This window comes from Scatophagus argus, chromosome 21 (genome assembly GCF_020382885.2).
Source record: "Scatophagus argus isolate fScaArg1 chromosome 21, fScaArg1.pri, whole genome shotgun sequence".
In the NCBI taxonomy this organism is placed as follows: domain Eukaryota; kingdom Metazoa; phylum Chordata; class Actinopteri; family Scatophagidae; genus Scatophagus; species Scatophagus argus.
In genome coordinates this window covers 4,603,610-4,616,750 of record NC_058513.1, presented here as the reverse complement: position 1 = coordinate 4,616,750, position 13,141 = coordinate 4,603,610, and the positions used below count along the sequence as shown (strand labels likewise).

Here is a 13,141-nt window from a genome sequence, read left to right as displayed (position 1 = left end):
TTGAGGCTGAAAAGAATCCTGCTTTTAAACCATATAAGGGTCTGCATTGGTGGGGATGAGTTTCCTCAGGCGCGGGTGAGGCAATGAAATATTATCCAGAAAGTTTAGTTTGAGTGGCAGATACCTGAATTTGAAAGTTTATCAGAAGAAAACACTGTACAGCAGCAAAACCAGATCAGATTTATGAACTCTAGAGAAGCCCCATTCATCTTATGTGTGTTTGCTCATCAACAGAGTGACTTCATATAAATGAATGTGGGGGGGAGGTGGGGGGGGTTCTTCACTTAAAAGTAAAAGTGGTCTGAATGCATCCTAAGACACTCCCCTCAGCATATTAGTTTTTGAGAATCAGCATTAAACGCAAAGCCCAGCTGAGGCTGAAATGTCAAGCAGATACTTTGCCATAACAGCATTGAACAAATTAAAATTTAAACCTGATGACGGTGCTAAATGAGAAGTCAGGGGATCACGTAAAGTCGGGGGATGACCTGAACATGAGTATCTGGCCAAATTCCATGACAATCTTTCAAACCACAGCTGAGTTGCATCACTGAAAAGGAAAACCCTGATGGTGACGCTACAGGAAAAGTCAGAGAACCACCAAAGTCAGTATGATTCGTCCTCTGGGGACCGTGCATGTCCGTACAGGAGCTGATGACATCCATCCAATACATGTTGTGATATTTCAGTCAGGACTGAAATGGGAGACCATTAGACTAGCATTGCCATCCCAATGATGAGCCGTGCTGCCAGCGAGGCTATTAAAAAGCTAAGTCACATTTGATAAAACCCAATGCCAAATAAATGTAATGTAACGTGACTGAAAAATGTAGCATTCTTTGTAGACTTCCCCTAAGCATTCACTCAAAAGGGACAGAAAAAATGACAAAGAAAGGATTCTGGTGCTTGGACATTGACAGGACTCTGAAGTCATATTAGTGTCAAATCAAATATATGTTTCTTTGCTGCAGAACCGTTGCCCTTCTCTCTGCTCCCATGCACATTTCGTGCTTTCCCTGTTGCATAATATTCTAACAGTCCATGAGATATTCATGCGACAGCCATGAGATGTCACATAGAGACTAAATCATGAGTCTCATGACGAAAACCTGGCAGGTGCGTGGGCATTAAGTGCTCGGAAAGTTAAGCGGTCGGAAAACTGTTATTCTTGATCCAAAAGAGCACATGATATTTTTCTGACTGATGTGCATTCAGGTCTGCATGTCCAACACAGAGTAGCATCATTTTCAGAAATGGAAGGAACAGTATAAAAGGACAGCCATATTGAACGTGTGACCACATTTAGAACTTGAAGACAAGGAAAATGACTAAATCAGTTAAGATTTAAGCAACTTCAAGTTTTCCCCCGAGCGTTGCACAAGCTGTGCCAAACACTGAAACTCTCTCAGCTCATGTTTTATTCAGAATCAGTTGATGGTTTTTCAGTGCTGACAGAGTTTCTACTGGCCCCGTGGCATTTCAGACGGTACCACAGGATTGAGATGAATAGTAAAGGGGACCCACAGCGTAACTGAAGGGTTCTTTTGCCCATTACAGGCTACAGTATGTCAGCCTGTAATGGGCGGGTGGGAATTTGATTAGAAGTGGTGTGCATTGTTATCAGAGGTAATGACAGGCGTTAGATTATGATGAAGTGTCCTCTGGGCTCATGAAGTGTGCAGCTGCAGGGGCATTAGGATACATATCTCTTTTTCCACTCTTTGTTTTCTTCCTCCCTCCTCCGTTTGGATCTTCTTACTTCCGTCCTCTCTTTGCCTTATCTTTATCTTTGTCACTTGTCCTTGTTTAAGGTAACGTCACTTGATGTAGGCTATTAATTTTGCAGGGAGACAGAGAAATAGAGTTAAAGAAAGACAGAGAGAGATGAAGAATACACAGGAATGGAGAGAAGGGCTTTGAAGGAGATCTTTCGTGAGTGACAGTTGGACATTTCAGGCTTAGCTCTACAGCTGTGTGTTATGATAAAATGTGATGTCGTGTCTGAATGTTAAAGTGGAGGGAAATGCAAAATTCAAAATGAGCTATTAGGTTAGAAAAAAAAATGACATAAAAAATATTGGGGAGGAAATATTTTCAGTGTTTTAGGATTTGGTAAGTTGGGTGATTAACCAATCAAATCCATGTAAATTGGCTTTGGTTAGTGTATAACTGAGCTGCGAATGGCATGACAGGAGTGTTCAGTAGCGTATGAAGTAGCCGTAATAAATGCAAAATAGCCTGTGGATCTGTTTGCATGTACTCCAAAAGACATTCACTCACTCACTCACTCACACACACACACACTTACACTTCTCAGACACACAAATACACTCATAGATACATCAAGCCCTGTGACCTTTTCACTTTCAATTTGAACGGTGTTTGCTTTAACTATGCATGACAGGTATTTCAAATGAGACAAATGGGATGTCTGAGGAGAGGGATGCTGCTGTGTGCACAGAGGGAACATAGACAGGCTCTATACAGTGCTCACAACTGTGGAAATCCCTCTTAGTGCAGCTTTCTTGTTGTAGTACTCTATAGTAGCACACTTATAGGAGCATAAGCTAACAATATTTACTCTCAGTTATGAACAGAATTATTTGAGCTGATGTATCATTCACACTCTTCTGTGTGTAAGAGCAGGCCAAAGCCTCCATGTGCTCCGTGCAGTAAATCACAGGTTATTCCAGTCCCATGGTTAGTTTTTTTATTCTGCACATCCTCTTGATATATTCAGACACATATTTATTTGCTTCTGTTCTTATTGGCCACACATTGTCGACATCTTTCTTTTCTCTTTCTCAAAGTGTTGGGTTTTTTTTTATGATGCAACAGAGTGTTTATGTCGAAAGACAGAAGACACACACTAACAAGTATCATTTGTCTGTGGTCTTTATTTGCAGAGGGTTTGGCTGTGGGGGTTGGATTTGGAGCCATTGGAAAGACTTCATCTGCTACTTTTGAAAGCGCCAGGTAAGAATGGTATCAAGGCAAAGACAAAGATCCATGCAGTACACCTTTATCCACAATGCCAAGTGAGAAATGAAGTTGATTAAGTCATACAAAATTTACTGATCTGGCAAACCTGAGTATATTTAATTATTTCTTTTGTTCTCAGTGTCAGTATTGGTGCACATGCTGTTGAATATTTAAAAAATAAAAAACACAGAGATTCTGTACAGCACCACAACTGGATGCAAAATTATGAATCCCACCAGGATCATGTGCTTAGAAGTGCCCCAATTGGTTTTCCAAACCTGGAACTGTTGGTAGTTATAAGATTAATATGGTGTTTTTTTCCCCCACTATAATCCTTGACACAATTAAATTTGGGCAGAATGTTAATATGGTTGTAATTAGATAAAGGTTTAGCGTATTTAAGGTCACATTAAGAACGTGGTGCTGTTGTTGTGCGCTCCTGACATCTAGCGGTTTTATCATAGTGGTGCAGAGAGCGGCGGTAGTTAGATATCTGGTCGGCTCATGTGGAACCTTGGTCCTATTTTACCACCACCTCAACTCAGTTTGATTATTCAGAATCTGATTATGCAAAGTTGTTTCTCATTATGGACCCATTGGAGAGAATTTTAATTGAACATAATCTTCTCTAGAACCAAGAGAAACATGATAAACATTATACATCTGTGACTCCAAAGTAATTAGGCTGCCCCTAAAAAGAGAAATAAAACTGAATGTGATAATTTGCTTTTTGACATAAACAATACAACACATTTAATGTTGTACCTTATCAACTTTATTGATTTTTGTCAATATAGGCATATTGAGAATTTGATACCAGCAAGTTAGGACATGGTCAACTAAAACTGTTCCAAAACACCTGTTTGGAGCATTCCACAGGTAAACAGGGTTACTGGTAACAGGTAATGGTATCATGATGGAGTGTAAGGGCATCCTGAAATGATTCGGTCACATGGGCAGGATATCCACCTGTGCCCATAATTGTGGACAAAATATGACAGCAGTCTGGTGCTGTGATATTTGCTGCTGACATCTGCTGGTTACACTGCAGTGCACACTGAGTTGGCAGTTATTTGGCTGGTGGCAGGTGTTTGGTTGGAGGTCCCTGTCTGACCACCCATGACAATCTAGTGGTACCAGATTGTCATTTTTTTGGTTTTGTCACTTGCGTGTCTGTGCACCTGCCCGTGTCAAATGTATACTGTATGCTAACTATGTCACCAATTCAGTCTTTTGTAATTTCTCAAAACCTCAAATTTAATGTGAACCTTTTCGTATCAGATTGGGATATGAAAGTTGCCATTTTGGCACACAAGTGTTGGAATGTTTGTCATTAAATCTAATAAATAAGTCCTTGCCCAACTAATCTGATGTTCAGAAAACATCATCAGCTATTTCCTGTCTGCTGAAACAGTGCTGTTCCCGTGAAGAGAAACATTTAACATTTAACACCAGGGTGAGTCCACCTGGTGCACAGCCCAGCCTCTCTACAGTGGCCACAGCCTCGCTGATATGTCCGCTGTTTAAGATTTGGTCTCTGTAACCACCCAGCACTTGGGCTGAGTTGAGTCCAGAGTAACGTAGCAGGGAGCTGAATGCAGGCTGCAGTTTTACAAATTTCTGAAAGGTTGAATGGGACCTTCAACCATGCTGGCAAAATGTATTAAAATATTTTTCTATGCTGTGATTCTAAACCTTCATCATTTGTCTATTTGTATTTTGTTTATTGCCTTCTATTCATTGTACAATTTGTCTTTTTTTTTTTTTTTTTTTTAATGATTGTTAAGCACTTCGGAAACCTGTTTTTTCAAAGGCGCTATATAAGTAAAGTTCTTGTTATTATTCTGCGATTCTCTGTTTGAGATGTTACAGGATTTATTCAAACTGCCCTGGAGTGAAAACATACATTAAGACATACCTTTGCCTTTTAGCAGCGAAGGGGGCCTACCTGTCAGTTCCAGCACCATGCCATTGCTGTGAATGAAACAGTGCCTCAGAGTACTTGTCAGGTTCCGCTAATCGCTCCTCTGTTGATCTGCTGTAATGATTTCCAAGTAACAAACATTCAAAAAGCACAAACTATTTAGAGGAAGCAGTAACTCACCTAGCGAGAGCAAAGCTGCAGAAACAATCAAGCAGCAATGGACAAGTGGTTATCTTCCCCTTTCTGAGTAAGCAAGGTGCATTTATCAGTTGCAACACCGGAGAAAGTTGAAACAGCATGCTTGCATGTTGCTTTTGCACGGCTGAAGAGGCACACCTCAGATGCACTTGCAAGTGCGCCAAGTGTAACAGTGAGAGACGTTAAGTCAACTGATGCATTTGGGATCTGAACTTTCTATTTTATCATTTCAGTCCTCATTTTAGTCATCAGCCTTTAGTTTTTGCTCTTATTTAGCATCTGTTTTTGGAAGACATTTATCTGACAACTTCTCTTTAGTTATCTCTGCTCATGGTAGTAGCTGGCCTGAGCACATGCTGTTAGCTCAGGTAACCATGTCCAGTTGTCTCACAGCTGGACAGAATATGGCAGTTGACTGGTGCTGTGTTGTGTCTGCTGACATCTAGTGGTCACATCATGGTACTGCAAAGACAGGAGTTTAGTAGTTGGGGGTGTGCCCTCTTTTGCAAATGATCCAGAATTAAAGTCCTCTTTGGACACTGTTTAGTTGTTGTTGTTTTTGTTTTTTTCAAAATTACAATAACTGATGTAAATTATCAGTTATCAGTTAAATAAATAAATAAATCCCATAAATTCAGCATTTCCAGGAAGAAGTCCCCCCCCCCATTAATTTGCCAAGTCATTGATTTGTCTGAGAACCATCAACATGACTGTTAGCTCATAGCACCTTTTTGCTTAGCCTCACAGAGCTGCTGGCTCAAGGTTGTTTGTTTTGTTTTCCTCCTGATCGGGTGTGATGTCCTTCTCATGGTTTTTGACGGTCTGTGTTTCATTAATATGCAGAGGCAAACTAAACCTGAACACGTGCTTTGCTGATAACAAGAATAAATCACAAAATCTACCACGCTCCGCGTGGGCCATCAACAGCCTACCTCGGTTGTTAATGTTCCCCATACAGAGCTATGTCCTGACATGTTTTCTCTGTTTGTTTTGGATTTTTGTGTCCCCTCAGAAATCTGGCCGTTGGTATCGGTATCCAGAACTTCCCAGAAGGCTTGGCTGTGAGCCTGCCGCTCCGGGGTTCAGGGGTCTCAACATGGACCGCCTTCTGGTAAACATGTGTTTGTGTCTAAACACTGTGTCAGACAGTACACTAATCAAACAACTCTTTGCAGTAAAGCTCGGCCTCAGTGCATCCACTTTAAATTGGGACGCTCTCACCCGACTGCCATGTTGTCTGTCAGGTACGGTCAGCTGAGCGGCATGGTGGAGCCTATTGCTGGGTTGCTGGGCGCATTCGCCGTTGTCTTGGCAGAGCCTTTGTTGCCATATGCGTTGGCATTTGCTGCTGGGGCGATGGTTTACGTGGTGGTGGATGACATCATACCCGAAGCTCAAGTCAGGTGAGAAGAAAATGTTGCAGTTAAAGTAGATTTAAAAAGGGAGGGGGGTGTTATTACAGCCAGATTAAAAAGTGAACCAAAATAAGGAGTCTTTCAGTATGACTAATGTCCCATTTCTTTGCTCTAACATGGTGTCACCAGTGGAAACGGGAAGCTGGCATCCTGGACCTCCATCCTGGGCTTCATAGTGATGATGTCACTCGATGTGGGGCTGGGCTGAGGCCAGCAGAACCAGACAGGCCAGGACGTCATCACAGTCCAGCTGACGTCAGCTTTTAACAAAAGGGGACCAAATGAAGTGTTTTATTCTAAACGCCGTTCATGCATTTTGTTTGAATCGTTGCTACTTGAAATTCAGAAATGATACAGAAATTTTGTAATATGAGTCGCGAGGATGGCTGGACTCAAGTTTTTGTTCTCATGCTCGCATTCATTCAAGAGCAGCTGTCAGTTTTTTTCAAATGGCAGATACCTCATTTAGGAATGAATTTAGTTCACGTTAAGGGACAGCTTTTTGAGTTCTTTTTCAAAAACGTTATTTTAAAAACAGAAATCGTCAGTTCTAAAAGTTAAATGAATGTTATTTTGTAGTTAACTGCAACTGGTTTGTGTATTCCTAGTGATGACGATACTTGATTTGGTCATTTATGGGACCACTGAGGAATTTTTAGGCTTTGCTTACTCCATTCAGACTCCTGCTTTATCTTTATCACTGAAAGGACATCCTGGTACTGTGTGGTAATGGCGACATGCCTACACAGTTTGGACTTTTATGAGGATCCGCTAAGTCAGAAGTCATACTTGGCATAGTTTACTTTATCCTGTTATACAGCTCAATGTAGAGTGCCTCTCCTTCTCAGGGCACAGTCTCCTGCCACCTACAGGTCAGTCTGAAGAACCATGTTGTAGGCCATGTCTAATTATTTCAATGCAGGTGAAGTTAACGCTGAATAATGTGAAGTATTTATATGATTAAACAACCAAGTGATTCTCAGCTTTGTTCAACTTGTTTGTCGTGGTTGTTTTTGTTTTTTAAAGGTCTGCGGTATGTTTTGTCCATCTGTCTGCCTTTTCTAGAAACACATAATACATATTAATTTCTAAAATAAATAAATGTTTTCAGATGCCACGATGAAACCCATAAATAAGCCCCTGTGTTTTTATCTTGAAATTATTCTTTCTGTTGTCTAGAAGTTGTAAGGAATAAACTTAAACTTTGACTCATGGAGTCCCAAGAATTTAGTCAGGCATTTAGCATAAATAAGCCACAACATATCAACTTATTTTAAATCTAGCTAGATAAACTAATCAGTATTAAGTACTATTAATACTGCTGGTCAGTCTGCTGCTTGGGTCCACACTGTAATATCTCAATTACTGAATTCAATTTGCTACAGCCATTCATAATCACTAGAGGATTCATTCCTGTTGATTAATACCTAATACTCTGTTTTATGCAAACAGCTGATGAACTGACACTATTCCCATCACGTTCAGCTCTAGACCGTCAATAGCAAAATGTCACTCTGTACGAGCAGCTTTCCACGTACTGGCCGTGGTTCTCTGGAGGATCTTGTGCATGTATTTCGAAATACAGAGACAAGCCTTTTAGTTTTCATAAGAGCAAACAGCTCTTCTAAAAGAAAAAACGTGATGAACATGTGACAAAGAATGTAACTCCAATAAACATCTTCCTTCAGAAGACTGCCAATAGCTGTTGGGTACGTACTAATAATAAAACAAAACCACACACCACTTAGACACACATTTAATGTTCTGACTTAATAATCAATCTTAAGAGAACAGCACATGAACAGTCCTTAAAAAAAAAAAAAAAAAGATAAACGTAGCCCATAGTCTACAAATCAAGCGAAAGCTTTAGTTCAAATGAAAACGTACTTCATGTGTCGGAGGCTCGCTGGGCTACAGAACAGTCGCTGGGACTTGCTTGTGTTGTAGGAAGTTAATGAGACTTGTTGGCATTTCCAGCTGCTCGATACAGTGGATCTTGTTGATCTTTCTGAGGTATCTTCGGACAGCGAGTCGGCACTGGGATGTCAAGGCCTTTGGATTTCCTGGAGAAGACAAGAAAAAAAAGTTATCGTCACTCAAAATAATACATAAATTCTTCTTAATTTACTTTATCTAACAAGATCGGTCAGAGGCAAAAAAAGCACATACTGACTTGCTTAACATATCACTAGACTACTTTGTAAACATCAGCTCCTTCACCATGATTTTTAATCCAATCGTCTTTTCTTTACTATTGGATTAAACCGATGGAACAACCAGCAAAAGACTTACTGCAGACTTTGTCATGATTTTTAAATCGAGGACAATCCTGAACAGGTAGTGTTGTATCTTGAAAGAAATTATTCAAAAATTTTAGACCATTATAGTCCAAATTTACTTAAAAAGTTATTTTGAGTCTCAACAATATTGTACACGTTCAACAAATATGCAGTATTTTTCAGTCTTATTTAGCTGTGATTCAACCTGTTGAAATGACCCGCATGTTATTGTGAGCACCTCTTTCCTGCAGAAGCAGCTCCACAGCCTCGTTCTGCTTGGTGGACTTCTCGATGATCAGCGTGGGGAGGTAGACGTTAGCACCAAAGTCGATCAGAAGCTGGATGTACTCCACGCCACAGCCATGCCTGAGGCACATCTCCAGCACAGTTTTGGGCTGCTTGATAGAACTCAGCAGTTTTGCATCTGTGCAGTTGTAATCTGGGTCTGCTCCATAGAGGAGCAGCAGTTTGAAACACTCCATGTGTCCGTAAACGGCAGCCAGGTACAGCGGCCCGCTGGACACCCTGGCGCTGGACGTCCAGAGCAAGACTTTGGAGCGAGAATTCACCTCTGCGCCATGTTTGAGCAGTTCCTTTAATATCTCCACATTACCCTCCCGAGCAGCAGTGAGCACAGGGGAACCGTTGTTGGACGAGCTCCCGTTGGGGTTGGCGCCAGCTCTGAGGAGAGCTAAGACGCAGTCCAGGTATTTTCCACGAACGGCTGCAAAGAGAGGCGTCTGAGCCTTGACATCCACGCAGTCTACCAGGGCACCGTGGGCTAGCAGAACCTGCAGACAGCTGAGATGGCCTTTCGACACTGCAGCATGTAGGGGAGTGCCTGCAATGCCCCAGCCACCTCTGCAGTTGATGACCTTCTTGTAGATTTCTTGACAGAGCATCTCATCAAGTAGTCTGTCATTGTTTTGTAAAACAGCTTGTCTGAGCTGGGAAATTTCACAACTTCTTTGCTCTTCTGCAGGGGTCCTTAGCTGAAGCATAGAACCTGCTGGAAAATGTGAGACAAACAGACAAAATGAACTAGACACCAAATACTTATTTGAAAAGTGATCACTTTAAGACGCGTGCAGTACCTACACCCTGACTTAGTACCCAACAACAGAGATATTTTAAACTGAAAAGAAAACAATTCCGCTCTTGAATGAGGCTTAAATGTTGCTGGGTCCTTTTTGTGAAGTCATGCCATAAAAATGACCTTCATAAGCGACCATTTAAAAACTCATTTTGACAACTGTAACATCCGACCCTGCGGCTGTCATTGAACTACGTGTAGGCGTTACTCATGAGTTTATTTAGGAGCCACGCTGCTGCGCCACCTTAAGAGAATCCCACTATACAAACTCCCTTCAAAATGTTTCATAATTTAATATTTATTTATTTGTCGACTAAAATACACAAGCAGCCAATCATAGCCTATTTTCGACTAAATAAAGTCTTCTGGAAAATTCGGCACACTCACATCCATATGATACGGAATAATAAGCTAATTGCAATACGCTTTTCTAAACAGTCTCCCAACATGGTGGTGCACCGAAAGAAGAAGGATGGAGGAGTCCAACGTGTTTACCTATGACTTGGTGCAACGTTACTGAATAAATGCTGTCCTTGCGACTGCCTGAAAATGTTTGCCTGTTTACTGACTCTCCGTTAAACACCACAGTAACGTCACGTATTAGGGCTAATCCGCGACCCCACAGCAGGAAGGTTTTCGCTAATATTCAGCTCAAACCTATACGTAAACAGTAAATTTAGCGTTGCTGATCTAGCGTCTCCTTGTTCTTAGATAAGTTATGGCAACATTAAGTGGATATAACATTACGTTTTCTTCGTTTAATATCAGTCTTACCTTGTCTATACCACCATCAGCTGCTTCCTTCATTTTCCTGATTGCTGTTCTTCCTCATCGTATTGGTGTTATGGAACACATTCAGTTTAATGTCGCACTGGTGCCCTCTAGCGTTTTCAACTGCTACAACAGACCGGAGCCTGGAGTCTGCAGCTGGACCTCCAAAGTGCTGAGTTATGATCAGCGAATTAGCTGATCATATAAAAAAACAGTGGACTGATCAGGCAATTAGTTATTACGTCAAATGAATCAAAACAAGATCAATAATGAGGTAATAAAAACATGAAACAAATAATAATATGAATAAACACTGTAAAATATATAAATGAACCACTAAATTGTGAAAGAATTCATTCAGACTGAAATTACTATTTATTCAAATAATTTCAACTGGAGCCAAGAACAGATGTGCTTTCAATATTTTTTTTTAAACTCTCTTATCTTGAGATCCTGAGTAAATTATTTTATTGTTTGAGGTGACAAACCTGATTTTCTCATGATAATGAGTTCATTTATCTTGTTATCTCAAGAAAACAAGAGGCCCATTTGAGGAGATAACAAGATTATTCAGTAAGAGAAAAGATTCAGAGGAGTGGACCATGACATGAACAAAGTGCACTGTGGGGTGGGTTTGGTAGTTTCAAAGCAAAGTATATGAGTAAGAATGAGTTTATTTACATTAGGCTATAATATATATGTGTATTTATATTATTACTGTGTGTGATAGGCTTTCATAAGCACATGTGTTAGTGTACAGTAGGCTACAACCAAAGGAATTCTCAGGGAAGATGAAATGGAAATTAGCCACAATAGTGAATCATTTAGTGATGTAATAAGGCGAGTTAATAAATCGGTAAGATTAAAGTACAAGCGGGTAAATTAGTAATGATTACTCCTTGTACTCCTTGATCTGATGTTTTCAACTTAACATGGAAAGTAACTACGAAATAACAGACAAAATCATTTGAATAAACTGTATTAAATGTTTAAGTGAACCATTCAATTGTGATCCAATTTTAGGAAATTATTACACTGGACTTATCACATATTTGATCTTTGATTTGATATTGTGAGGCATTTCGAACAATTTATTCAGGTTTTTCTCTTGAGTTGTTATGTTACTTACAATCTGTGTTCAATACAAAACTTACTGAGGGCTAACTGGTGGGTTAGAATTGTAGGTGTCACACTGTTCATATGGCACTAAAAGGTAAATGTTAAAGTATGTATGATTATTAGTGTTAAGTCATCATTTAAGAGGGCACACTCCAGCCTTCATAAAAAAGCTCAGGTAACCCTCAAATCAGATGTTTCGTATTGAAGTCAAAGTAGAGTTGGTTTTGAATGCGTATCCCCTGCAGAAGTGAACACATTTTAAAAAAACAGGTGAAATTTTTGGTAGCTTTTGGTAACTCTCTCTGTAGCTATGTCAGCAGCATGGCTCTAAAACATGGCAGAGTCAATGTGTTGGTCAGTCTGCCACTTTGATACAGACTGAACTATACTGCTAAATTACCGCTCCTGCCTTTTCCTTTGACACAATCTTCAGACTGACATCTGAGTGAAAAGTCTTGCTAAACTATTGGATGGACTGGATTTGGTACAGTTAGTCACATACCCGCTGAGAAAAGAGTTCAGTAGTTTTGTGCCTTTCCATCCAGCATGTTAGTGTGACATTTGCTCAACACCGCAGAGCTGCTGGCATGTAGCCTAACCTCTAAAATAACAAAGACGGGGAGTAAACAGTGTATTTTCCTCTGAAACATAATGGATATACAGTATAGCATAAAATGAAGTACTGAAGCTGACTACCTAACAATTCTAATTGAGTTCAGTACTAGAATAAATGCACACCACACATGCTGTTCAGTGCAACCAGAACAATTCCTCCTGTTGAATCTGCTGCTCCTGTGAGGGGAATATTTTTCTCTCACAAAGAGAAATACAATAGTCTCCATAGTAATGGACTGAAAATTCTCAGCTTTAGTTGTCTTATCACAGCCCCTTGCTTTATCTGTTCCCTCTCCAGGCAACCCAGATGGCATCTTTTCTTTTATAAGTAGCTCTGTTTCCTCTGCATGTGCGTCACAGAGCCATTGTTTGGTTGGTGATGAGGTCTTGGTGTTAGTAGACAATGGGCAGTCGGCACAATGCAGCAGGAGAAAAAAAAAAGTTTAAGTTTAATTGAAACGTCTTCCTATTTAGCGGGGTGGGGTGGCTTTGACAACCCAGCAAAAGATAGCCCTGATCCCCTTAATTTCTAAAATACATTAAAAGCAATCTTTTACTGGCCAGCAACGCTGACACTACATTGACTCTTTGGTCTCTGAGACTTGTTTCTGTCAGGACCCTTAGCAGATCCTGCCTGAGTGAGTCGGACTATTTCTATTGAGTTCCAGGGGTTTTACAACATGGTAATGAGCAGCGCCGGCCTCCTCTGTCCACTCTGCTTCTATAGCTGTTGCTGAGAGACAAA

The 13,141-nt window shown here is 40.5% G+C and overlaps 2 protein-coding genes across 6 annotated transcripts in view; one reads left to right on the top strand and one right to left on the bottom strand.

Annotated features, from left to right (window-relative positions):
• The window catches only part of LOC124053190 (zinc transporter ZIP11-like), a 102,035-nt gene extending 94,534 nt beyond the window's left edge, over positions 1-7,501 (top strand). For all 3 annotated transcript variants that reach the window (XM_046378199.1, XM_046378197.1, XM_046378198.1), the window contains exons 7-10: positions 2,907-2,976; positions 6,117-6,215; positions 6,349-6,507; positions 6,649-7,501. In XM_046378199.1, coding sequence (XP_046234155.1) covers positions 2,907-2,976; positions 6,117-6,215; positions 6,349-6,507; positions 6,649-6,727 — 407 coding nt within the window. In that variant the 3' untranslated portion in view covers positions 6,728-7,501. The remainder of the gene's footprint in view (positions 1-2,906; positions 2,977-6,116; positions 6,216-6,348; positions 6,508-6,648) is intronic.
• A 756-nt stretch (positions 7,502-8,257) lies between these two features.
• Positions 8,258-10,822, bottom strand: LOC124053191 (ankyrin repeat and SOCS box protein 12-like). Of its 3 annotated transcripts, none has more exons than XM_046378200.1 (3): positions 10,666-10,822; positions 9,037-9,807; positions 8,258-8,582 (listed from the first exon to the last, which is right to left on the bottom strand). In XM_046378200.1, exons 2-3 carry the CDS (start codon positions 9,797-9,799, stop codon positions 8,431-8,433), a joined length of 915 nt encoding a protein of 304 aa, XP_046234156.1. In that variant the 5' UTR covers positions 9,800-9,807; positions 10,666-10,822; the 3' UTR covers positions 8,258-8,430. The 3 variants fall into 3 exon arrangements, with proteins under 3 accessions (XP_046234156.1, XP_046234158.1, XP_046234157.1); XM_046378202.1 differs by having other exon boundaries at positions 9,037-9,804; positions 10,666-10,739; XM_046378201.1 differs by lacking the exon at positions 10,666-10,822 and adding an exon at positions 10,387-10,648.
• Positions 10,823-13,141: the final 2,319 nt, after the last annotated feature.